At 39.8% G+C, this 26927-nt stretch overlaps 2 protein-coding genes across 8 annotated transcripts in view; one reads left to right on the top strand and one right to left on the bottom strand.

The window, feature by feature from the left end:
* The window catches only part of GSAP (gamma-secretase activating protein), a 62715-nt gene extending 53978 nt beyond the window's left edge, over positions 1 to 8737 (top strand). For 4 of the 5 annotated variants that reach the window (XM_073328566.1, XM_073328567.1, XM_073328568.1 and 1 more), the window contains 4 exons: positions 1326 to 1387; positions 4765 to 4869; positions 5032 to 5125; positions 8392 to 8737. In XM_073328566.1, the coding sequence (XP_073184667.1) occupies positions 1326 to 1387; positions 4765 to 4869; positions 5032 to 5125; positions 8392 to 8483 (353 nt within the window). In that variant the 3' untranslated portion in view covers positions 8484 to 8737. The other variant, XM_073328569.2, reaches the window with a different exon arrangement.
* The window catches only part of CCDC146 (coiled-coil domain containing 146), a 127317-nt gene continuing 108869 nt past the window's right edge, over positions 8480 to 26927 (bottom strand). For 2 of the 3 annotated variants that reach the window (XM_073328559.1, XM_073328560.1), the window contains exons 12-19: positions 26771 to 26859; positions 26485 to 26649; positions 24581 to 24805; positions 22313 to 22541; positions 14782 to 14910; positions 13823 to 13960; positions 11646 to 11894; positions 8480 to 10560 (exon numbers count right to left, since the gene is read on the bottom strand). In XM_073328559.1, coding sequence (XP_073184660.1) covers positions 10357 to 10560; positions 11646 to 11894; positions 13823 to 13960; positions 14782 to 14910; positions 22313 to 22541; positions 24581 to 24805; positions 26485 to 26649; positions 26771 to 26859 — 1428 coding nt within the window. In that variant the 3' untranslated portion in view covers positions 8480 to 10356. Of the gene's footprint in view, positions 10561 to 11645; positions 11895 to 13822; positions 13961 to 14781; positions 14911 to 22312; positions 22542 to 24580; positions 24806 to 26484; positions 26650 to 26770; positions 26860 to 26927 lie in introns of those variants that run through there. The other variant, XM_073328563.1, reaches the window with a different exon arrangement.

Here is a 26927-nt window from a genome sequence, read left to right as displayed (position 1 = left end):
ATTTTTAAACTAGGAAATTTGTAGACACATTAACATTAATGATTTTCATAGGATTTATCTATAGCTTAAAAAAAGGCCCCTGCCCTCAAAATAACTGGGTGAGCTTGCCTCAGCAAATTTCCTCAGATGTATACAACAGACAAAATGCTTTTGGTGCTCGCATTGGTGGAATGTCCAGAAAATTCTGCCCAAGGCAATAAAGTCTTTTTAAAAACAAAAAACCCAGGAGTTTAAGACCATCATGCTTTAAAGAACTTTTAAAATATGCTGTTACACCTCCAGAGTGGTTATTTTCATTAGGCTTTCTTGTAAGTAGGCTAAGAAACTCACCCCGTTCTTTCTATGTTTTGTGAACATTTTAAAAGAAGAAATAGTGTACAAAGCAGCATATGAAAAATCATGTTTTGCATAATCACTTCTCATATACGCCAGTCACTATGTTCTTGAATTATTTTCCAAATTTGCAGCCACATTATCCGACTTTGTGTTTCTTGGCATAGGACCAACTTTATGCAGTCATCATAAAGCCAACATCTTCATGAAACCAGTTTGTGGCTTCATAAACAATATAATGACCACAACTATGTTCATTGTCCTTTTAGCTCAAAGGGAGCAGTTAGCATAACTCAGTTTATCTGAATCAGTTATTGGAATACAGCAATAGGTAGAACCTCAGAGTTACAAACACTTTGGAAAAATGGAGGCTGTTCGTAACTCTGAAATGTATGTAACTCTGAACAAAACGTTGTGACTGTCCTTTCAAAAGTTTACAACTGAACATTGACTTAATACAGCTTTGAAACTTAACTGTGCAGAAGAAAAATGCTGCTTTCCCTTTATTTTTTTTTAATAGTTTACATTTAATGCCGTACTGTACTGTGTTTGCGTTCTTTTTTTCCTCTGCTACTGCCACCTGATTGTGTATTTCCGGTTCCAAATGAGGGGTGTGGTTGACTGGTCAGTTCGTAATGCCGCTGTTTGTAACTTTGAGGTTCTACTGTACCACACTATAACATAACTAAAGTAGTTATGCTACTGTAATCAAACCTGTAACACAATACTTCCCCAGTGGATAAAAAAAAATAGGTACAGATTGATACAGTACACCATATCTTGTAATCTCCAGGGTTATGAAACTATTATTATGCTTTTGGAAGGTGCTGCTTCAAATTCTAATTGTTCCCAATAGGTCTGAATATTTGCACTCAAAACTGTTATCTCAAAGGGTGTAATATAAGTTAATGTGTATTTTGCTATTGAGTTCATTTAAGAAGCCATAGCTCTGAAGTCATGGTCAGTTATTTATTTCCCTCTCTAATTTGTAGATCTGGACAACACGGAGAAGAATGAAAAGCTAAAATTTAGTATCTTTACAAGACTTCCTGAGGTAACTGCATGGGGTGCTTTTTAGGTTTTGGATCCAGTTGTTACGAAATTGATCTGAGCTCAAGACTTAAGTCCCTTGTAAATCATCATAAGATGGCTTAACTGGCTGGGACTTAAATAGTGCATGCTGGTCCACTGAACAGGGATGAAGTTCACCTTGTGTATCTTCAGGGCTTTAGCTACATATACCTTTTCTTTAAGTTTGACAGTGACTGGGAGGAGGGTGATTATTACATTGAGGAAAGAGGGCTTTTTGAACTCTCTGAATATTTAGTATTGGTGATCCATGTTAACGCTGGGACTAATACGCATTTCCCTTTAATTCCTGGAGTTTCCTACTCCTGTCCAACTTCACTACCTGTTACAAATATATATTGTCTAGGGCAGTACAAGCTATTCCTATGTCATTTTGTAATGCATACTCTGGTTGGTAATTATATATGCAAAACCTATTTCAGTCTTAGTCCGTAGGTCTGGTTTTACCCAATTATTAACCGATGAGGTTTCTTACTACACTGGATTCTTGTTGGTACTGGAAGCAAAAGGAACTCTGGAGCCTGGTTTCTTAGCTATCACATTTTTTATTTTTATTTTTTAGTAAAATCAAGCTGTGACTCTTGTTTACCCTTGTGAGTAGGAAGGCAGAGAAAGGGGGACATGTTCCCAAAGTAATTTCCCAGAACTACTGTAGTAACAAATTATTCTCTCTTAGAGCCTGTTACCTCTGCCCCTTAAAGAACTAGAGGAGTTCCTGTTGAAAAATGTGAGATGCAGTTTTCACCCCTTCCAGCTTAGTAAGAGACCAGAAAGGGAAGTTGAACCTAAGCCTCCCCCAAGATTAAGCAGGGTTTTATTGCTAGGAGATCAGCTAATGCCAAATCATATTTAAGCTAATGCATTGATCTCTTTCTGGAAGCTTTGCATTTCTGTTTACTGATTTGCATGTAGCACTCTTGATTACCTAACCCACCCCATTGTTTACTGCCCAAATCCAGTAGGCTATGTCTATATCCTGAATTGTAGATCACTGCCATACTGTCTTCCAAGGAATCCAGCACATTGTGAGTGCTACCAGAATACAAATAAATCCTATAAATGTAGAGCGTCTGATGGATGTGATTAATATTGCTACACTGAGTGCTGATTATGTACAACAATTCATGCAGAAGCATCTGAAAAGCATGTACACACCATGCCACCTTATGGTCTTTGAGGTAAAATCCAATCTTCTTTTGGGGGAGATCCCTGCAGTGTAGCAGCCTTGCCTCTGGTGAGAAGAATTTGATAAGGCACCTCCAAAGCCAATCACTGATGCATCAGTAATGATGACAGGAAAAAGAAGGGCTAACTCCTCACCTTCCCCCTTCTATTCCAGTTGTCTTGCCTCTGCAGTACTTTTAGAACGCATTAACCCAGTGGGCAGAGGGTTGAGCATGGATCCCTGTGTGGCAGTGGTGTGCTGTTTTACTGGCCCTGCCCAACGTGACCATAGTTGCTAATTGTTAGTTTATCATAGAAATGTTGGGCTGGAAGGAACCTCAAGAGGTCATCAAGTCTCTCCTCCCCAAGCTGAGGCAGGATTAAGTCTCACCTGTTCTTAAAAACCTCCAGTGACAAGGAGGTTGTAGAATCCCTAGATAAACTATTCCAGCGCTTAACTATCCTTATAGTTAGACTTCCCAAACATCTTATCTGAATCTCCCATGCTGCAAACTAAGGTAGTTGTTACTTGTCTGACCTTCGGTGGACATGGAGAACAATTGATCACCATCCTCTTTATAACAACCTTTGAGATATTTTAAGACTGTTATTAGGTCCTCCTAATAACAGTGGGATGCACAGACCAGATCTTCACTCTATAAAACATAATAGAACAATGCTTAGAATTGCAACAGAAGCTCTACATAAACTTCAGAGACTTTGAGAAGGTTTTTGATAGCATTCACAGGACCAGCCTATGGCACATTCTGTGGGCATACGGAATCCCTCTATATATAATCAACATAATCAAAAGCTTTTATTTCAACTTTACATCAGAGTGATCTCAGTTTTGAAATCAAAAGAGGAGTACATCAGGATTGCATGTTTGCAATCCTCTTCAACATTGCCATTGACTGGGTAATGCAGCGTACAACAAAAGATATGCCAAGAGGCATTAAAGGGACACCCTTCTCATCCCTTGCAGATCTGGACTTCGCAGATGATCTCGCTCTCCTATCACATACCCAACACCATATACAAGAAAAAACAACTCAACTCAATGCGTTCATCCAGCAAATTGGACTGAAAATCAATCACAATAAGACAGATGATATGACCTTTAATATTGCCTCACCGTCACCAGTACGAATAGAGGATTATGTTCTCACCAATGTAGAAACATTCACATACTTGGGCAGCACCATCAGCCGGGACAACTGAACAAGCCAGGATATCGGGAACAAAATCAATAAAGCCAGGAACACCTTTAGGAGCTTAAATACAGTTTAAATACAACACCAAAACCAAACTCAAGATTTATCAGAGCTGCCTACTTTCAACATTACTTTATAGTGCAGAATGCTGGGGAATGAGAAAGTATAACATGTCCAAACTGTCTTCATTCCATACAATCTGCCTCAGAAAAATCCTCCATGTCTTTTGGCCCAGAACAATCCCAAACCAAGATCTATTGACATGGATTGGACATGTGCTTTGGATGGAAACTGATTCCATCACCAGAGTACAAGAACAAATCATGCCAAACCAATGTTAGCTATCACCTTCTTATCCTCCAGGTTTGAACAAATTGATTATTTTATAGTTTGTTCTAGTATCTTTCTGGGTATCAAAATTAGCTGACTGGTCTGACTCTGTGGGACTTCCTTTTCCCCCTTTTTGGAAATAGTACTATGCATAACCTTCTCCAGCTTCTGGGACCTCACTTGTCCTTGAGTTCTCGAAGATAATCATTAATGATTCAGATTGCTTTGGGCTAGTTCCTTACATCCTCTTGGGTGAACTTCATCGGTCCTGCTGACTTGAATATGTGGACTGTTGTGTGTTTCCAATCACTGAAAGTACCAATAGAATTTTTCTGTAAAAAGAGTTTCTTTACTTGGTTGCATTTAAAAAAAAAGTGTCAAAGCTTTCTTTGTCTTCTGTATTTTGTTCTAGGAATGGTTTAGTCAGTTGAGGCACGGCTCACAGTGTGGAATCTATAATGAGCTGTTAGCCATTGGGTGCTGTTGGGAGGGAGGATGGATTGATTCTAAGTGTACTCTCACTCTGGTGCTTAGTCATTAAGTAGTGAGACCTATTGTGACAGAAACTGTCACATAAGGGCAATAGGCTCAGCATTGCATTGCATCTATTTTATGTTTGTTTTTTGCTTAATAGGCAATTGGTCACAAGGTCAGTCAGCTGTGGAATCATCCTGTCAACTCTAATTTTATTGCAAGGAACTCCGTTAAACTTTTGCTTGATAAACTTAGGAACAGACAGGTAAGAGTTTGGTGGCAATTGCTTGTTTTTTAATCTTTTAGCTTTGATAGTCTTGAGCCCAATGTATACTCTACCATTTGGACTGTTAGCCACTCTTAACTCAGTATTTAACTAGCTACTTTACCACTTTTGTGATGTAATATAAAGTGTTTTTCTTTACAGCATAACAGACCAGTGGTGGACAGACTGTCTGTCCATGTAGAGTTTCTGCCACTTAACTACTTAGTTGATATGCTGGCAGAGGTAGAAGATCAAGGTAACATTATTTATTTATTCATTTATTTATTTATTCAGCATGTTTATAACAGTAGTGCCCAAGAACCAAAGAGAAGTGGGTTCTTTCTGTACCTTGTTCTTTTAATGAGCTGTCCTTGTGCCCCTGGATGTGCACATAGGGTTTTATCCTGTCCCTATGGAAGACTGCGGCCAAATGCCATTGATTTCCATAGATGCAGGATTGGGCCTGTAGCTCCCATTTCCACTAATGGAAGCTGTGCGCATGCAGAGAAGTGGAGTTTGGGGTTTTTACGTAGAACAGTACTGCTTTTTCTTACAAAAAGCAGTGGTGTAGAGCTGGAATTCCCACCGTGGCTGTGAACATCCTCAGCCCCTCAAAGTGTTCCTGCCCCGATTTCTCTCAAAAGGGCACCAGTGGATATAGTGGAAAGCCAGGGTGGTGTGGCTGAAGTAAACCAAAGGAGTCAGGCTAGAATGGCTTCTTCCTGTTTCAGGTATAACTGCAAGCTCAGTTATTGTTTAAAGGCTAAGAGCTTTAAATAAAAATGAAGTGACAAACCCGCTTGGGGCATGTGGGTTAGCAACGCATTATTAAAAACCACACATGCAGCTTTGGTTTTAGAAGGGATGTATACAGAATGCCTGCCAATCTCTCAGTAGTAGTTATCTACCTATGGGTATATTAACCTTTCCATAAGAATTACATGTGTGTGTAATGGGCTTCTTACCTTTCTGGTATCACTACTCTGTTTCCCCTTATTCAGCCAATGGTGGGTAGTTTCTCCCTGACAAATGGGCAATTTGGGGTTTAGCTCTCTGGCCAAACCTCAATAAGAGTTCTCTCCCTTTGGGGGCAACCAAACATTTAAAAACAACATGGTCCTAAACGGCCATCCATGGGCTAAATAGTTTATTCACCTCCTCAGGCTGCAGTTTTCTGTTTATCTTCTTGTCAAGCTAAAATGCAATAATTTGCCTTCTCCAGGCTCAATCAAGAGTCCTTCCTCCACAGGCATCAGCTCTGGTGTTCCAATTGATAGGGGACTTCCTCCCACTTTGTTGGAAGCTCCAACTTAGTACTTTTTAAAGAGTGGTACCAACACTGAGCCTCCAGCCTACACCAATTCTGTATTGTCCTAGAGTTTTTTCCTTCTTTTCGCTTTCGTTCAGGCCTTGAACCAATTACCTCTTTCCAGAGCATCTATCTGTTCATTGGCCCCTCCTTGGCTCACTGCTTCCATACCTTTCTTAGTGAAAACCCTTCTCCATATCTCACCACTTACTCCCTTGTTGGTGTGTTCCTTTCTGAGCCAGCTTTTTATATAGTTCTGGCATTTCTGTCACATGGTTCCCTTCTGGTGACATGATCTGTCTGGGAATCATAACCATCCTAAGTCCCTGGCCATAAAGGGCGTAGGACCAGATTTTTAAAGGTATTCAGGCATTGCTGCACTTAGGAGCCTAAATCCCATTGACTGTTTAATCTATTTTAAGGTTTTATACTGGTGCCCATCTGTATTGTCAACTTGAGTGCCTCTAACATAAAATCAATAGCAAAGTCTTCAGTGCACCTTGTAGAGTCTCTGGGTCTCCTCCCTGTGGGATATGTTCTGTTTATGTCCCCGTAAGAAGCAGGCTGGTGTTGCCAGCTTTGAAAGGCGTTAGCCCCCTTTGCTACAATCTGGAAAGTAGCCAAGGTTAAATGTTAATCAAATCCACAAATTTTTCCCCCTAAATTACATTGCTTGCGATTTCATGTCACAGTATTACGAAACTGACAATACCAGGGCCACATTCTATAAGTCCTCCTTCAATTTATACTCAAGCAAAACTTCCATTGATTTCAGAGTTTTGCCTGTGTAAAATCTTCAGGATTTGACCTGCTTGTACTTAGATAAAAGTGGCTGACAGACTCAACCTTCTGACCTGATATTATATTGATACAGACTTTAAAGGTTCTATGAGTCTGTTTAAAAAAAAACAAAACAAAAAAACAAACAACCCATAGAAGTCAATAGTACGGCTCCCATTAGCTTCAGTGGACTCTGGATCAGACCTTATGGGCTAGATTCACAAAGGTACTTGGGCATCTAGAGAGGCAGATAGTCACTTAAGCCCAACATTTCGGCTCCACTGACATGTGCAAAATCACGTCTCAGCTGCCACCTAACCCTGTGGGTGATTAAATTCCCATCAGTACCAAAATTCTCTGCATGGGCCTGCTCAAAGCCACCTAAGTTCTGATGCTGCCCAACAGCTAATGAGCTGCTTGAATCCCACTCAAACCGAAGCCCCAGCAGGATTCTCAAACAAGGTGTTTCCCTGCCTACCTCTCCAATGCGGCCCAATCCTGTAGGTGTGCTCAGAGTGCACCTCTAGGGTCAGGCCCACTCAAAAGACAGCAAGGGGCAAGCAGGTTGGAAATTTTTCAGGGGTGTGGGTGTTCCAAATTCAGATCCCTGCTCTGTTAGATTTGGAGCTGGGATTTGAACCCTGTTTTCTACATGCCAGGTAAATCTCAACCACCAGGTTATAAGGGATTCTGGGATGGGTCTTTCTCAATCTCTTATTTGGAGCTGTTTCATTTTTGTATAAATAAATATTACCGGAGCAGGGACTTTAACCTAACTCTCCCACATCCTAGGCAAGTGCCCTAATCACCAGGCTGTAGAGTTACTCTTTTTTGCTCTCTGCCAAATGAATATTTAAATATTTATACCAAATGGACTACCTCTCGCAGGAGAGATAGAGAGAGGTCCACCCCAGAATGCCCAAGAGCCTAGTGATTGGGCCACTTACCTGGGCCCTAAGTCCCCACCCCTTTTCTCTGCATTTCTCTCCCCGCTTGCTTTAGGTGGCTCCCCACTCAAAGTGCTGGATTCTGAGAATCTTTCTTTGGCATTGAACTCTTTCTTTCCATGTACTGTATGAGGAGCTGGGGCACCTAACTTGGGGCTGAGAATTCCAAATAGTGAGGCATTATAATGTTTAAGAACCTTGGTGAATCTAGCCCCGGGTCCTTACAAGAAATATTTTTCTCCTTATGAAAAAAACTAGGGGCGAAAACTTTTAAAAACTGAGCATTTGAATTTCAGAGATGCTGAGCGTCCAAGTGAAATCAATGAAAGCTGGGGGGAGGGCTTCACATCTATGAAAATACATTTTAATCCTAACTTTGGGTATCCCAGATTGAAAATGTTGGTCATGGTGTCCTGGGGATTGAAAGTATTGGTGCAGAAGAACATTCATTTTGTAAATGCTGATGTTCTCAATGTGCTTTTCCAGGTCTGAATCCATTTGAGGAAGAAGACAATGTGAATGCAAAATTTGTAGAAGAAACAGCACTGAAACACACCATGATGCTTTTAGGCCTGTAGTACTGCTAAAATATATTGGGTTAATTCAAAAAACATGTCAGTCTTGCTACATATATCAACATTTCAACAAGCATATTTGCAACTAAAATTCCAGGGTTTAATACTTCTCAAAAATTGTTAATATTTAGAAAACAAATGTCCTATGAAACGATCCCAGTTTTCAGTTGCAACCATTAACTAGTAAAAAGCTGCCCAAAATAATATATGCTCCACTCTACTCATGCATGTATTGAGCAGGGACTAGACTGAAATTGCAGACTTGCTAGTAAATACAAGGAAGATGAAGGATTGGAGCTGGGGGAAAAATGTATCTGATATAGACCTGGCTCTCCAGCTAAATATGTTTTTATTATTCAATTTTACACTGTGGAATGGCTTAACAGGAGTAGGTGTAGAAAGTTTCAGAATATGGTGGGAAAAGTTTCTTCAGAATTTTATTTTTATTCTAATACCAGACTTACAGCAAGACATTCTTAAAAAAGAACAGTCCAATTACATTGTGAAATAATGAGAAATTGGCAGTTGTTATTGCACTGATGTATAAAGGATTTCTTTGAGATTGCATAGTATAGGCTAGAGGCAACAAATGCGGAGTAACTCTTTGTATATAATGTATTAATAAAGGTGTATAAATTCCTCATATAGGCAGTACATCTCTTAACAGTACTGCCCCCATGTCTTTGGAGTTGGGTTTTAATATATTTGCTCTCTCTGTAATGTGTATAAGAACTTTTCCTGATGTTTATAATGTACTGTACAATACAGCAGAATAAGAAAGCTTCTTTGGAAGCTTATCTTTACAGTGACTTTGATGAATTGTATTTAATTCTGCCCTTATGACTTTTAATGTTTTTAGATCAAGTGTTAGATTTTTAAAAAATTGCTACAGATTTTTTCCTTCAGTTCCCAGCTATATTTATACAGAACTGACCTAACCCATTTATTTTTTTAGCTGTGAGCTTTAACAGCAATAAAAAAGGAGTGCTTTGTTACCAAACAGGGAAAATTTGTGAACTTCAAACATGCTGAAATAGCATGGAACAGATGTACTTCCATTTAGGTAAGAAAATGTGCCAAAGTTTCAGAAGTAGTAAACTAGAATGAATTTGATGTTACTTTTTTTCTTTTTAATTCCGGTATGTTCCTCAAGCTCTCTGTATAACTACCTCTGTTATCTTTTCTCAGCATAGTTTCAAATAGGGGAGTATGTTCCCAAACTTGTGTACCTATTTCGTAGTGTTGAATGAGAGAGATTCAGCTCCCAGAAAGAGGGCCCTTTTTTCACTTTACTTCTTAGTATGTAAGATCATTCACTCTTTCTTCTCCTCTTGCTCCTTCTCAATAATGGGACTTGTTCCCTCTACTATGGTTGCCATCAGTGATAAAGGAGGATTAGCTTTCTCACTGGTCTGTAGTGAGAGAAAGGGCATTTTTTGATTTAAACAGACATGCTTGGCAATATCTTCAGTCCAAACTGCTCCCCATATTGATTTATTTGTATAATGAATAAGGACATAGTTCAATTATGTTCATATTAAAAAGAAAAGCTACAAAATGTTCTCTTGTTAAATGCTTATAAAGTACAAACAGGTACAATAAACAAGTTAAAAACCAATTTTGATTGTTGTTCACTCCTCTTAACATTTCAAAATACTGCTATGTATTGCATACTGAACCCCTATTAGCAAGGATAAAGTGCTGCAGGGACTATTTGGCTATACTGTCTACTTCAAAAATATTTTGTTTACAGTGTGAATATTTTGGCAAACTGCTAGCAAACATTTAAAAACATTTACAATATTAAGAGCTGTTGGCTTTGCGTATTCAATTGCTACTACTGGACTTATGGTTTAGGTAGAACAGGATCACTTGTTCAGATTTCAATTGGCTTAACAATAGGTTTTCTTATGTGTCTCATATTTGAACCAGGTTCAGTTGGTTTGAAAGGAGCCAAAGCACCATAGGGACGTGGCAAAGGGAGAACATTTTCATCATCTGGGATGTATGCATTGGGGCGCTGCTCCGCTGTTGTATAGACACTATTTGGCGATGCATACTCTTCCTCTTCTGCAGTACGCTGTGAAGAAACACATTTTTAATCGGATACAACACTGACAGTCTGTTTTGCAATTCATGGTGAAGACAGTACTTAGAACTCCATTTACCACTTCTCAGCTATAGGGCAAAGCACTTTACAAAGAACACTACTGTACTAATATCCCCATTTTTACAAATGAGGAAACTGAGGTACAAAATACTGAAGTGACTGTCATAACATAGGGGAAACTGTTAATTCCAAAGCAGTTTTGTTGGGGAAGCCTTCCTTGGCCTCAAGGCAGTACTTTCTTTAAATGAGTGCACTGGGCACTCCTCGATGCTCAGGCAGCTTTTGCCAGAGAGAGGTGGAAAGACCATGGCCTGCCTTCATCCAGCCCTTGCAGAGGCTAGTGCTGTCAGGAGTGCTGTTAATGCACCCTACTGAAATTATACTTTTCCCCTGCCTCGTGAGCCTGAGGTTGAGGGAACCTCATACAAATAGGACATCTTTTTATAATATTGCCCCTACTTAGTGTGAACTCTCCCCCTACAGATCATTGGTTGCCCCAATTGGTTTTAAGGAGGCAAGCTGCCCATTAAGGAACTTGCAGCGTTTTCCCATGTGCTCTTCCTGCTCACTGCCATCTAGCAATCTAATCTCCCTTTGTCGCTGCCAGTCTAGCATCTACAAGCGCCTAAGAGCAAAGGTGGGGTTAGTTTCTTCCTTTGCACTCGCATCCTGAAACTGAACCCTCAGTATATTATCTGAAAAGATCAGTGCTCCTCTATCTTGCCACTATCCAAACGATTAAAATGTTTAAACTGATATGTAAAGCTTCCTTTTAGCACTAGACACCAGCTGACCAATTGGTGAATTTTCATTATATACAGTATGCAGGACTTCTGTTGTGACTCTCCACAAAGCAGCTTGGCAATAAGCTCTTCCACAAGGTCAAGCTCTTCCTAGGTCAGTCTTGCCCTATTCTTCAAGAAAACTCCCCGCCACCAAACTGGGGGGGATGGGAGATGGCCAATAAGAAGCCACACAGCAAAGCCCTTAAAAAAAGTAAATAAACTGGAACAATGTGAATGAATCTCAAATTGTACCATATGACAAAAACCTACCTTCTCTCTAGCTTCAGCTGCAGCCTTATGAATCTCCTCATTGCGCAATACCTTCATCCACTCAATCTCTGTTTCTTTAGGAGGAGGGAGACCTTTTTCTATCCTTGATGAGACAGTCAGCAAAAATTGTTCTTTATCCCTCATTTCCTGTTGCAGTTTAATGGTAATTGCTTGCTTCATGGATAACTCTGCAATGAGAGCCATCATCTTTTTGGTTTTATCTTTTATTTTCTGCTGTAGTTCATTCATCTGGAATCAATAACATTATACTTTAACCAGTTCTTCTCTTTACTTAAGAATCAATCTTGCTTTCAGGATCTGTATTTTCAGAGAATTAATGGAAAACTTTTTCATCAAACTGGCAGATAATAGGAAAGACAGAAAATCTATATGACTTTCTGGATGATATAGTGCTTTTATTTGTACAATACATATTAATCATTTTTAAAAGCCAGTAAAGTAAGATAAATATAATATATATGAGCTAATGCACATATTGTTTGTCTCTTTCTTTTTCTGTTGAATTGGAAAGGAAAACTATCTCCCTTAACCCTATTAGTTATCACTTTCAATGTTAGTACTGCTAAGCCATACTGTTATTTTGGCCTAGTCTTTAAAAAAAAATTAGTGTTCACATTTGTGTGTGCACAAATAACTTGCCACTTATTTGTGAATTTACATACACTGTTCAGTTACACATGCATTTAAAAGCCTAATTTATTTGTTGTTTGCACATTTGAAAATACAATGTACAGAAGTGTGGGGCAGAAAAATTATTGGAAAAATTTTCACATAAGGTACCCATGAAATCCCCACCCAGCTGATGAGCCAAGAAAATAATGTATAATTTTTGTGAAACTGTCATTGTCCCAAGGGACCATAAAATAGAGGCTGGGGGGTTCGGTACTGGATGGAGGAAAAATTCACCTTAACTGTCTATTTTTTAAAGCATGGTTCTACATTTAAAAATAAATGTCACATTCCTAGTCACCCAGTCTGCTTCTTGTGTACATTCAGAGCCATACCAGCTCACTTTCAGTAAAAACAGTGAGTACAATGTTTTCACTCCTGTTGGCACGGCAGAACCAACCCAGCTGTTAAAAAGGCAGGCCAGGGATGAAATCCTGGCCCCACTGAAGTCAATAGCAAAACTCTTTAACTTCATAGTGCAGAATTTCATCCTGCAAGCTGTTCCATATTGTGCACAGTGAACAGCATTGTACACCAAATTGTATTCACTTATGCCTGCATGAGCCCAGTAAAGGCAACGGGAGGTATAATATCAAGGCAATGGGGTTGTACAAAGGTAATCTTTCTGCAAGTCAGCTAGGCTCTTACTGGTGATGATGCACAAGAACGAACCCCAGCTTGACTCCCAGCATATATGATAGTTAGAAACAGCATCTTTAAGTGTTTAAGTGACCATTGTTATGGAGAATTATTGAAAGAGGAAAAGAATCAATGCCATTTTTATCCACAATATCCTTTTCTACAGTCACTCCTAATACTAGAACCACACTTTAAACAAACATAGGTTAGCAGCAGCCATGTTAAATTTCCCTGTAGAAAACAACTTAAACATGTTTGTTGCTGTAATGGTCTGTTCTTATTTATCTGGATCTGTTCAAACTCCAACCCTAATACCTGGAAAGAAAACAAGGCTGAGCCAGATTTTCTTCATTCACTTCAGTTTTCTTCTGTCTTTGGTTGTCTCTTTTCACCTCACTTGTTATCAGTGTCTCTGTTCTGACATTGCTTTTTCTTTAACAAACCTCTTAAGTTGGGTTTTTCTTTTCTGAGAGCCTCCTTTATCTTTTCAAAATATTAGCTCTATGAGGCAGGCAGAAATAAATGTGATAGACATAAGGAAAAATGATTGTTTTGAGAATTTTCTTTAACGCAAGGATGTGTGGTTATCTCAGCCTAAAGTGTGTAAGAAAAACCTGCCTGCTGGCTCAATGTATCTCCTTTCAGATTGCAGGAGTATGGAGCCTGTCTGTGTTTTTCCTATTATTGAGCAGGTCCACATAGTTGTTGGAAACTATTGGTTGGAGGATTCATTCAAAAAGGAGACTACCTTCACCATTTTGCTTAGCTATTAAGCACCCGACCTCAGAAATAAGAAATATGGATACATACTGGATGCCTGGAAACAAAGAGTTTGATCTGATACTTACCCGTTTTGCTAATATCAGCGTGTCTTTCTTCCCATTCTCTGTCTTGGTACAAAGTCTATCTGTTAGCCGTGAAACTTGCTCATAAATAAAGTCCTTCTCCAACAATTTCTCCTCCTTTTGTACCAGCTGTATTTCTAACTGTAATGAGAACAAACCCATACACAACCGTGAATGAGTAGGAGTAAGATCTGCTCACAATCACTTTGCAATAGATACATTTTTACAGACTTGACAGCTTTTTCAGATTGTGTAAATAAATAACAGCATAAATAACCACTTCAAAATGAATCCTTTCCTGAATGACCAAGACTACAACTCTAACACTAACTCCAAGTCTCAGTACAGAGCTTATTTAGTTTCTGTATTACTGCTTTAATTTAAAACAAAAGGAACTTTCTGGCTCTTCATGGTTGTAGAGAGAAACCTGAAAAATGTAAGTCCTAAAGTCTCAAAAACCAGAAAGCAAATAAAAAGTATGCAAAATATACATTTGTATAAAAAAGTCTTATGCTTTTTAAGCTATTTTTTTTTTAATTGGCAACCTGACTTTGGATTTAGGTTGGTTTTGGGGTTGACAATACTGGGCACCTGTGGGCTCACATTAATGCTGCTGTGGTCTGCCCTGATTGCTCCTATGCAGAGCTGCTCCTCACAGCTTTCATGGACAGCTGTGTGCTGTGCTGCAGTGCCCACAAGCCTAGCTCAAAGATTTTTTTAACTCTCCATGTAGAACTTTAATAAAAAAGAAAAGACTGTTTACATTTTTCTAGGGCAGTGGTTCTCAATTTGTTTACCATTGTGGGCTGCATATGCAGCTCTCTGTTATATGTGCGCTGCATCCATACAGTATATATATGATCTGTATGGCCCTGATGATGTCACATGGGTTGAGAACCACAGTTCTAGGGTAATCCAGCCATCTATTGTGATAAATTCTGTTGTCAGACATGCTGTGTTACCTCTTCAATCTTTTTGAACAGTTCAGGTAGTGATGGGTCCTTTCCTTCCAGGGTTCGCTTTCTGTTCTTCCCCTCAGGATCAGAAAAGTGTTTCTCCAGACTTTTAATTCTGTCCTTGCACTGAGAATACTACCAAACAAGAAAACATAACTGTCAGGTTTGTGGTGGTTTTAAACAACCAGTTTGGTGAGTAAACAAAAAAGTCATTGTTACATGATAAATGAAGTAGCCAATCACAGATGAGAAATTAAATGGTCTTATCTCATGAATTATACTGCTGTCCTTAAAAAAACAACAACGAGGAGTCCTTGGGGCACCTTAGAGACTAATAAATGTATTTGGGCATAAGCTTTCGTGGGCTAGAACCCACTTCATCAGATGCATACATGTATTTAGACCTGCTCCTGTATCTTCCACTCCATACATCTGATGAAGTGGGTTCTAGTCCACGAAAGCTTATGCCCAAATACATTTATTAGTCTCTAAGGTGCCCCAAGGACTCCTCGTTTTTGCTGATACAGACTAACACAGCTACCGCTCTGAAACCAGTCACTGATGTCCTTAGTGATGCTTTGGTCCAATTTTGGCTGATTTATACACTAAGAACCCTACTGAAGTTAATGAGGGGGTATAGGATAGATTGGTAGGGCAGAATTAGCCTTATTTGTGTTTTTATCACAGGCCCCCCAACAGCTATTCACGTTTCAAACCCATCTTCAAACACTTGTTCAGCCGAGGCCTTCCTCACACACAGCAAAGTGACCTGGGCTTCTTCTCTTGGTAAATCATGCCTCTGGAATGTCAGCGTGCATGACGCCAGCCCTTTGAGCGACGAGACGCTCCCGCACTTCTGGTGTACTCAGTGGGAGGTTTGGAAAAAAGCTGCCTCCTTTGGCACCAAGTCCAGCTAGCTGGGGGGTTGGCGGAAAGGAGAGTTTTCCTGCTTGGAGTGGCTGGGGGAATCCATAACCGATCCCTTGAGAACACAGAGGATGGAATGAGGGCAGAAGGGGAGGCTGCTGTGGGATTACTAGAGTGAGAATTTTCTTTAGGTGAGGACACCATGGCTCTCAGGCAAACCCTGGATAGATGGAAACTCTCTTCTCTTCACCAGAAAGTGGCGGTTTCATTTCCCTCTTTATCCCCAGACCATTTTTTGAATCATGCAAATACACCGTATTTTCAGTGCCTTGGTCACTCTGTACCCAGCAGATGAGGACTAGCTCAACAGCCCTGTGTCTGAGATGAACTACCTTGTTCTCCATTGCCTGTCCCAGGAGTGGGAATAGGGACTAGTCATAGACCATACGAAATACAACAAAGGAAGTATATGTGCAACTGCTGAGGCCAACGATTCACAGCCACATTGCTGAGACCAGCCCTCCTCTTCTGGCCCCTGCTGCCTGTTATCTTTGTACTGGCACCTATATTACTCAGAGCAGAGAGGGAAAATGCCTCAGAGTCTGTACTTGTGGAAACCCAGTAACAGAACTTACCCAGAAAGGAAAGAGGCAAAAAAAAAAGTTCAATAGCGGAAATAAAAATGAGACACCGACGCTAGTGATGTTGCTATTAACGCTTACAAGTTGTACAGCAGTTCACATCTTCAGCTCCTTGAACATCATTAGGCTCCTGTCCAAGAGGCACAACACAGACTCCAACATCTCATTTCTTCGGCATAGCTTTCCCGCTCAATAAGTTACACACACACACAAAGAAACAAAACCCTGTAAACTCACCAAGCTATTGCTCCTAAAGGCTGGACAGAGCCACTGTGAGCTCAGTTTTTGAATACTGGAAGGCATTCAGATCCAATGGTAATGGGAGGAAATAAAAGTAGCTAGCTGAAACACAGGTCAGGACAAGTGACACAGGCAAGGGCTGTGTGGGTGTTATCAAGGGACACAAGACAGCGACAAAGGACAAAGAGGGGCCCCGGCAGCAGGGCCATATGATTAGGGAACAGGAGTAAAGTCCAGCAGAAGGTAGAGTTCAGTGTCGGGGAAAAGCTGAAAGAAGTAGGAAGGGACCTGGCACTGGTTTCCGTGGGAGCACAGATGGGCGCTGAGGAGACTGCCAAGAGAGATTTCTCTGGGCTTATGAGAGGAGGATGCCGGGGAGAACACGTCCCTCATACAAATTCAGAGACAATAGGCAGATGGTGATCTGCCAATTTTTGTGTACATTTTGTGTACACTTCAGGTTAACTTTTCCATCTGACATGCACATGTACATGGTGGTGGGGGCTCCTGATGAGAGTTTAAAAACAGCCGATCACAGACAAAAAAAGATAGGTGATTAATTTTTGTAAATCTCATGATTTTTAAGCCAATCTCTTGATTCTTTTTAGTCTACCTCCTGATGTTTGAACTTGCAGGATTGGCAATACAGTGTTAGTCCATTTTTGCAACATGACATATTTGGTATATCTATAGTAATCTATCATGGGTTAATCTGTTGGGATATTAATCTTTCAGCACTAACGTAAACATGATGCAAATAATTAGGTCTAAAGACAATCCGTATATTCTCAGGTGAAAAATTACGAGGGAGATAGTTGTCTTGGGCTCTTGCAGCCACAATGATTTACCATAAATGAAGAAATATTTAGGCCTAACCACAGGAATAGGTTCACCGGAGGTTCAGTGCTGGCCATGTGTTTTTTGATGTGTAGAAATGCAAACACAGATCTGTGAGAGCTGATAGATGTGCTGCTATGATAATGATACCAAGTATCAGAGAGGTAGCCATGTTAGTCTGTATCCACAAAAACAACGAGGCATCCAGCGGCACCTTAAAGACTAACACGTTTATTTAGCCATAAGCTTTCGTGATGCATAAATGTGTTAGTTTTAAGGTGCCGCTGGATGCCTCGTTGGTTTTTTGCTATGATAATGGAAAGTCACCAGAACATTCAGTTTAAGCACTTTTTTCTTGCGAAAAAGCAGCAGCCATCTCTTCCTGTTCTAAGAAGTAGCAGCACAGAAAAGAACCTTAAAAACTTTTTAAAAAGGGAACTAGCCATTATACAAACAAGTCACAATGTAAGATTGCTGTCCCTTCATTTGTCCAATCATGTTTTGGTTGCAAACATGCATCATTTGGGTTGGACCACAGGGGGATTGAGAAATACTTTTGATGCTAGTTAACTAGAAACATGAGCACAACAATACACTGAGTTTTGCAAAAAAGAAGAATTTAAAAACAAGTCTATGATAAATAACAGGATGTAGCTACAGTTCCAGTTGTATTTCACATCTGAGTCTCAGTCATGTAAACCTACTCATCTGCACAATCCATATTGATGAGACTAGTCATAGAATCATAGAATATCAGGGTTGGAAGGGACCCCAGAAGGTCATCTAGTCCAACCCCCTGCTCGAAGCAGGACCAATTCCCAGTTAAATCATCCCAGCCAGGGCTTTGTCAAGCCTGACCTTAAAAACCTCTAAGGAAGGAGATTCTACCACCTCCCTAGGTAACGCATTCCAGTGTTTCACCACCCTCTTAGTGAAAAAGTTTTTCCTAATATCCAATCTAAACCTCCCCCACTGCAACTTGAGACCATTACTCCTCGTTCTGTCATCTGCTACCATTGAGAACAGTCTAGAGCCATCCTCTTTGGAACCCCCTTTCAGGTAGTTGAAAGCAGCTATCAAATCCCCCCTCATTCTTCTCTTCTGCAGGCTAAACAATCCCAGCTCCCTCAGCCTCTCCTCATAAGTCATGTGTTCCAGTCCCCTAATCATTTTTGTTGCCCTTCGCTGGACTCTCTCCAATTTATCCACATCCTTCTTGAAGTGTGGGGCCCAAAACTGGACACAGTACTCCAGATGAGGCCTCACCAATGTCGAATAGAGGGGAACGATCACGTCCCTCGATCTGCTCGCTATGCCCCTACTTATACATCCCAAAATGCCATTGGCCTTCTTGGCAACAAGGGCACACTGCTGACTCATATCCAGCTTCTCGTCCACTGTCACCCCTAGGTCCTTTTCCGCAGAACTGCTGCCTAGTCATGTGAGTAGAGACCGCTCACTCAAGAGTTTGCAGGAGTGGGTCTCTACTCTATAAATGATGTTTTTGTCAGAGGATACACCTACCAACTCAGACCAGACACATTTATAAAGTTTCACACTAAACTTAAATATAGACTTACGGGTGTTTCTGAAGTGCAAACATCCCAGATTCTTAAGTATGCATTTAAATGTAATGAGAAAAAGGTTTTATAATGTATTCAAAATAAAAATAATAAGCAGCTTAAATAGTATCAATGCAAAGTTTTCATTTTCACAGGTAAAAGAGAATACATATAGCTTTATATGAAGGTACTCAACCCAAGGGTACAAAAAATAAATGGCATGCATGTAAATAACCATGCTAATGTATTTGTATAACTGTTTGACTATAATCTTCTTTCTTTATTTTCTTCACTCACTTGCCTTATACGTCAGTGTCAGCTGTGGGTAAAACTGTTTCTTGTTTCATAGATTTTACATTTTAAGACCAGAAAGTACCATTCTGATGATCTGTTCTGGCCTCCTGCATAAAACAAGCCATAAATTTTTCACCCCGTCATGACACTGGATAAATTCTGAGGTTAATGCCTTTACCTCTCACAGGTTAGTCCCATTTTGCTGGCTTAGGAGTGAAGCTGTCTCCTTAAGCACTAAGTGGCTCAGCAGGTCTGCACTTTGGACCAATTACCATTTAATGGCAAATATTTCTCATTGATGCATGAAGACAGATTAGTGCTCATGGCTCATTTCAGTCTGCAGAACCAGTCCCTGGATATGCAATTCCAATTAAAGGTTGTATGGTATTTATGCCTGGGGGCACTCTGGGGCCTAGTGGCACCCCCCCCACACACACACAGTCTGGCACCTGAGGTGACTGCCTCAGTTTGCCTCATGGTAAGGCCAGCCCTGACTAGATGCCTAACACTGATAGTAACTAAAGCATCTAATCCTAATGATTATTATTTGATATTTAGCATGCTACTAGTTTCTGATCTCTATTGCTAGTAGCTTATCTGGCATTAGACGTTAGAATCTACCACACTCTAATGCTAGAGATGCATGTGGAGAGAGTGGCAAGGGTGAGAAGGAGAGGAAGAAAAGTGGTGGGTGTAAGAGGGGATGGCAGTCAAGGCTGGAAGAATAGTAAAGAGTTGGAATGCAAAGTGGGTAGCAAAGGTTGAGAAGTATAAAGAAGGGAAAAGAGGAAGTAGAAAAGAGGAAGAAAAGATCACAGGCAACAGAAGAAAGAAAAAACAGAGAAAAGAACACAGAAAAGAGATACTTATTATTATTATTTGTATTATAGAAGCATTTAGCCCCCACCAGAAATCAGGGTCTCATTGTGCTTGTAAGAGATACAGCTTATCCCGAAAAACTTATAGTTTAAACAGACAAGACAGACAAAGGGTGGGAGAAAGGACATGTTGCTATTTCTATCTTACAAATAGGGCACTGAAGCACAGAGAGATTAAGGCCAAGATCTTCAATGGTATTTAGGCTCCTAACTTCCATTGAAATAAATAAAGTTAGGAGCTTAAATACCTTTGAGGATCTGGGCCTAAGTGACTTGTCCAAAGTCACATAGGAAGTCTGTGGCAGAGCCAGCAATTGAACCCAGAGCTCCTAAAGCCTAGTCCAGTACATTACCTATAAAACCATTTTTCCTAGAGACAAGGGGCTGGCTCAGGGACTGAATTAGGTTTGGTGTCACTGATTGGATTCAAAACTGAATCAATATTAAGGGTCAGATTTGGATCCACTGCATTGGGTCAATATCTTATGCAAATGACTGTTCTTGAAAGACACTTGGTACATCTGAACTGGAACCAGATACTAGAACACTTATGAGTTTGAACCCAACCAGGGACCAAAGCCCCAGGAACAGATTCACATCAAGTCCAGAGTTTCAAATTCAGCAATCCACCCCAAAATTCTGAGTTTGGATTCCAGATTATAGTTTTCATCCATATCTAGGAGATACAACAAAACAAACAGAATGTGTCTCACCAGAGACAGTGCCTATTGTCAATCTCAGATGAGGAGTGTTGACTCCGAAAGAGCTAACTGGGATGTCAGAAAGTGGCAGAAGTAATGAGAGAGTTGGATCAACTGGCCTACAGTAAGAACAATATGAGGGCATGACCTCTTGCTTTTAAAATTCTGATGACTCATTATTTGCCATTGGTCACTGGAACAATCTCCCACTTGGGAAAATTTCTGAAACGTACCCTGTCATTAATATCATGCCCACTATGCTTCACTGCTTTCTGATTTTATGCTGATTTTATTACATGAGAAACTAAACAAAAAACAGCAATAGTCTCCCTTTACATAAACCTTTATGTTCGATAAGAAGTGTCACCATGAAGGAGAAGCTACAGGATGTTTACAATTTCTGCTACAGTATCAACCCAAAGTTTCACAACTCTCTTTGCTTCAGTTCAGGAAACAACACCTCTGTGTTTTGTCACTGCACTTGCCTGACTGACTCACCATATCATTTCGAATCTCAGATGAAAAATCTTTGTTCCCTCTGGCTCATTTCCATAGTTTCTCACTCCCTCTATTCATTATGTAACTCTGTAACTCAATTAATTACAGTACCCCTATAAAGTTCTTTGGGGTACAGTTTTATGAAAGACACCATGCGAAACTGTATTCTCTTAGCTGTACATGCAATTTCCCTAAAAGAGCAGAGGTAATAGAATACTGCAGTGTTATCTTACGATGAGTCACAATCTCTAGTCTATGCAACTACTAGCATCAGTGATGCACCATAAATTACAATTCTGTACAGAAGCAAACAGAATATATATGGAAAAGATTACCATCTGGAGATAAGGTCAGAAGTAAATGAGCCATTTCAGAAAGCAAAGGAAGAATGTCCACAACAATGATGAACACTACAGCTTGTTAATTGTTGAATGTCATTTTTGTAATGAGAGCTAAAACTCCGTTTTTTGTATGGGGAACATGTACATGGATTATATCATAGTAGGCAGCATAGTCTCCAGAGTAGGTTTAAGGTCAAGTATTTTCAGTGAATTGAGCTACTATTTTGCAAAGTGGAAAGACTGAAAAAAGACACAGCCAATACATTTTTGACTAATTTCAGACAGTGCCTGTTTTTACATGATGCCTTATGCCTATCCTACAGTTTAACCATGCTGATGTTTAAAGCAACATTATTCTTATCTTAGGCCCCAACCACTTCAGCAAGTGTGCAAGTTTAATCGTGTGAGTTGACTGAAGTCAATAGGACTACAAACTTTCTTAAAGTTACGCACATGCTTAAGTGCTTTACTGGATTGGTACCTTAATGTTTTGTCCGTTTGTGTCAACCATACTGTTCACACTGTAGCTTTTCATATAGAATGAACTTAAATTCCCACAACTGTGGTTTAATTTCTTTTATCAGAACACAGAGTAGTACAAACTGAAATAATTTATGTATTTAAAAAAATGAAAATAAAACCTACCCTCCCAAAAATTAGTTTTCTAATTCCACCTACCTGAATTTGAAGTACCACCAGATCTGCATCCAAGGCATTCTTCATGGGCAGCATTTTCAGGGACAACTCAATCTGTCTCTTTTTCTCAGCTAGCTTCAGCTTCAGAAATCTGATCTTTTCATCCATGACTTGCATCTCAATATCACCATTTCTACTCATCATCTCCTGAATGTTTATTTTTTCATAGAAAATACATACTTCTTCCTCTCGCTCTATGAGCAAAACACCACTGCAACAGACCCAAAATTAAAATCAGGTTTTAAAATTTTCCATTCACATTCAATGTTAGTTCCATTCAAGAATGCAAGTGGCAGATTTTAGCACTAGCAATCATCTCTGAAAATGTACACAGATTTCACAAAATCCTTATTTAATCCTTTACAGTATTATTAACCAATGACAAAAATGTTCATGTCTGTAAGAATGAGTGGACATAGAGCTGTAAACATAACCTATGTGCTGGTCTCCCAGCATACTTTTTTGACAATTCTATTGCCTTCTGTCATAATATAAAAGGAAGGGTAACCACCTTTCTGTATACAGTGCTATAAAATCCCTCCTGGCCAGTGGCAAAACCCTTTCAACTGTAAAGGGTTAAGAAGCTAAGATAACCTCGCTGTCACCTGACCAAAATGACCAATGAGGAGACAAGATACTTTCAAATCAGGAGTGAGGGGGGGAAACAAAGGGTCTGTCTGTCTGTGTGATGCTTTTGCTGGGAACAGATCAGGAATGCAGTCTTACAACTGTTAGTTAGTAAGTAATCTAGCTAGAAATGTGTTAGATTTCCTTTTGTTTAATGGCTGGTAAAATAAGATGTGCTGATGGAATGTATATTCCTGTTTTTGTGTCTTTTTGTAACTTAAGGTTTTGCCTAGAGGGATTCTCTGTGTTTTGAATCTGATTACCCTGTAAGGTATTTACCATCCTGATTTTACAGAGGTGATTCTTTTATCTTTTCTTTAATTAAAATTATTCTTTTAAGAACCTGATTGATTTTTCATTGTTCTTAAGATCCAAAGGTTTGGGTCTGTGTTCACTTGTACAAATTGGCGAGGATTATTATCAAGCCTTCCCCAGGAAAGGGGGTGTAGGGCTTGGGGGGATATTTTGGGGAAAGACGTCTCCATAGCTCAGTGGTTTGAGCATTGGCCTGCTAAACCCAGGGTTGTGAGTTCCATCCTTGAGGGGGCTATTCAGGGATCTTGGGCAAAAATTGGGGATCAGTCCTGCTTTGAGCAGGGGGTTGGACTAGATGACCTGCTGAGGTCCCTTCCAGCCCTGATATTCTATGATTCTCAAGTGGGCTCTTTCCCTGTTTTTAGTTTTAAACGGTTGGTGGTGGCAGCATACTGTTCAAGGCAAGGCAAAGGTTGTACCTTGCAGAAGTTTTTAACTTAAGCTGGTAAGAATAAGCTTAGGGGATCTTTCATGCAGGACCCCACATCTGTACCCTAGAGTTCAGAGAGGGGAAGGAACCTTGACACCTTCCATGGAAGTTTATTTAAAGAATGGATTATCCTGGTCAGTGATATTCATCTCTTGTGCCTTCTCATGCCACATCTGTGCACTTATACACAAACAGGGGAGGATGATATTAATCTCTCAGGGGATTCAATAGCCAATACAGTTGTTATTATAGATATTATTCTGTGGGTTGCACAATGTAACCAATGAAGAAATGCCAAATAACTATATATTGTAATACACAGCTTTCTCACTCTCAATTCAGATATTGCCATTCTAGTGAGGCCAAATTCCAGGTATCTAGCATTCCTGGTTACAAGGTTTCCTCCTTTTAAAAATATTGTTGATACAAGGAAACAAACAAAAATAACTTTGGCTAATGGTAGGCCTGTTCCAGGACTATTTTCCATTTCAAAATTTAAACATAAATCTAAGGCCAGTTTATATTTATAGGCAAAATACAACAGTATCTTCAGCCCGAACACCTGGTCAAAAAGGGACCCTCCCCAGCCCGGTGAAAATGAGTAAGTGAGTGAGGGTGGGGGACAGCGAATGATGGAGGGAGTGAGGATGGAGGGAGCAGGGTAGGGCCTCAGAGAAGGGGCGGGGCACGGGTGTTTGGTTTTGTGTGATTAGAAAGTCGGCAACCCTATCTATAACAATAAACTGCAGATGGACACCAGAACTAGATCCTATGAAGAAATGGCATCTTTCATCAATTGTTGGTTACCATTTTAAATAAGTGAAATGTCATAGAAGTGACTCAAGGTGTTTTATGTGTCAAATTACCCTGTTTCTTACCTCTCATTTCGACGCAGAACAGCCCTTTCATATTTTTTGCGTAGCTGCACCATTTCCTCTTCAATGTGGGTGAGCATATTGGTGAGTCTGTCAACATCCAGTAACTGTTGCTCTCTTTTTTCCTTCATCTCTTGCAGAGTTGCAGTAATTTTGCAGACATCACTTTGGATGCTGTCTTTGATTGCAATATTATTTGAATGCTTCAGAAGGTTTTTCTGCAGTTTTCTTTAATAAAAGCAACAGAGAAAAGGGAAGGATTTTTGTAATTTCAATTCACTTAATATAACAGAACTTGGCCTTTATCCTCAGTTACACTAAAGCCCTTTACACCTCTTTGGCAGTACACAGGAGCATTAAAAGGGGTGGAAACAACCCTCTAAGAATGCCCCTTTTGCAGAAGGCCTCCCAACTCTGTATAGAACTGGATAAGGCCTCTACAATTCTTTCATTCTCAGCCCCTCAGAATAAGAGGTGCGTCAGGCACAGAGAAGGGCTATGCACTATGGCTATTCTCTGCCTCCCAGGGTGCCGCAGGAGATAAAGTCATAGGAAATAACACTGATACAAAATTTTCTAAATGTACATAAAGTCTAACTCTATCTCTATTTAAATAATAATACTGAAATAATGTCTTGCACTATTCTAGTGCCTTTAATTCAAAGATCTCCAAGTGTTTTACAAACATGAATTATTCCTCACCTCACTCTCATGAGAGAGAAAAGTATTAACATCCCCATTTTACAGATGAGTAAACTGATGTAAAGAGAGGTTTGAGTGGCTAAAGTACAATCAAATAGCGAATCAGAGGCAGAATGAGAATAAAAACTAGAACTCATGATTCCCAGAGATCTGTATTCTCTAACCACTGGATGATGCTCCCTCACTGATAAATTGGATTTCAGTTTCCACATAGTCCATTCTTCTAAATTGCTAATAAGATGGTATTTAGAATTACTTTACTCCATCTGGAGTGAGTATCACTGCTAGTTCAAATACTATTTATCTCTGCTATAAAGAAATTAATCTTAACAGACACTAGAGGCTTTATAGGAGGAAGTGTGATCTCATGGTTAAGTCTCTTGGATTCTATTTTTGACTTTGCCATTGAGTAGCTTCGTGACATAGGCTGTCATTAAGCCTCTCTGCCTTAGTTTCCCCTCATCTAAGTGGGGATAATAAGACTTCTCTACTTCACAAGGTGCTATGAGATTTATTTAAATATTTGTCAAGAAAACTGAGATAGACGCTGTTACAGAAGTACAAAGTATTATTAAATATTTTATGGATGAACTATTTGCTTGGTGGACACATTCAATACATCTGTTCCCTAAACTGCCCAGACTGCAGCAGGCCAATGACAGTATGGTGTTAAATCCTGTTTCCCATGCAAAGACCAAGTAAATAAGCTTGGCACCAGGCAGGTCCATGTCACCCGGGTAAGAACGACTCTTGTTCCCAGGGGGTGGAACCACTGTGCAGCTACTAAAGCATCAGTAGCTCTGGCTCTAAGCAGTGCAAAGGCCATTGATTATGTACAGAGGCAGATCCAATGTCCTTATTCCATTCCTCCCCTGACCCACTTGACTCTCAAACCCAGCTGTATAGAGCTGTAAATACAAGAAGAGCGCCACAATTCACAAATGGAAGAGTTGAGCTCCACAGTTCACAGTGAGTGTAGACTCCCTGAATGGGCTCTTGAGATCCTGCCTCCTGCCTACACACAATGGAATCACACCAGCGTCTGGGGCTCCCTGTGACTGAGGAGGATGGGGCAAGTTTTGTCTCATAATGAACAAGTCCCACTTTACAACACCATCCATTGATAAATAATGATATCCTAAGCCTTCAGAGGTTAAAGGAATCCAGGAATGTTATTCAAAGGAAATATTTACTTTGACACTTACCTTTCTTTAATTATAACATTGCTCCTTAAAATTTCCATCTCATTCTCTAGCATTTTTGCTCTCTCTTTAATTTCAGTTGTTTTCTGGCGAGCAGTCTGCACCAGGTTTACACATTTGTTTCTCTCATTTCGAATAAGGTCATACATTTTAGCAAATCCTTTGAGTCTGAAAAAATGCAAGTATTTAAGGAAATGATTATTATAATGCTTATACATAAATAATTTAAATGGGTTATTGCTTTAGAAAAAGTGTCATTTCCTCTAGTGTATTGTTATAATTCTCTTACTGCCTTTGGATTGCTTTCTTCTTCTTCTTATATTCCCTTATTTCAAGTTCCTTTGTTTTTATCTCTTTAATAATGTTGTGGAGCCTTATCTGAAACATAAATAGCATTGAACATTTTTGATAGGTCAGGATCTGCAAAGAAAATTCCAAATATGAAG

Source organism: Lepidochelys kempii, chromosome 1 (assembly GCF_965140285.1).
Source record: "Lepidochelys kempii isolate rLepKem1 chromosome 1, rLepKem1.hap1, whole genome shotgun sequence".
Taxonomy (NCBI): Eukaryota; Metazoa; Chordata; order Testudines; family Cheloniidae; genus Lepidochelys; species Lepidochelys kempii.
This window is presented reverse-complemented; position numbering and strand designations above follow the sequence as displayed.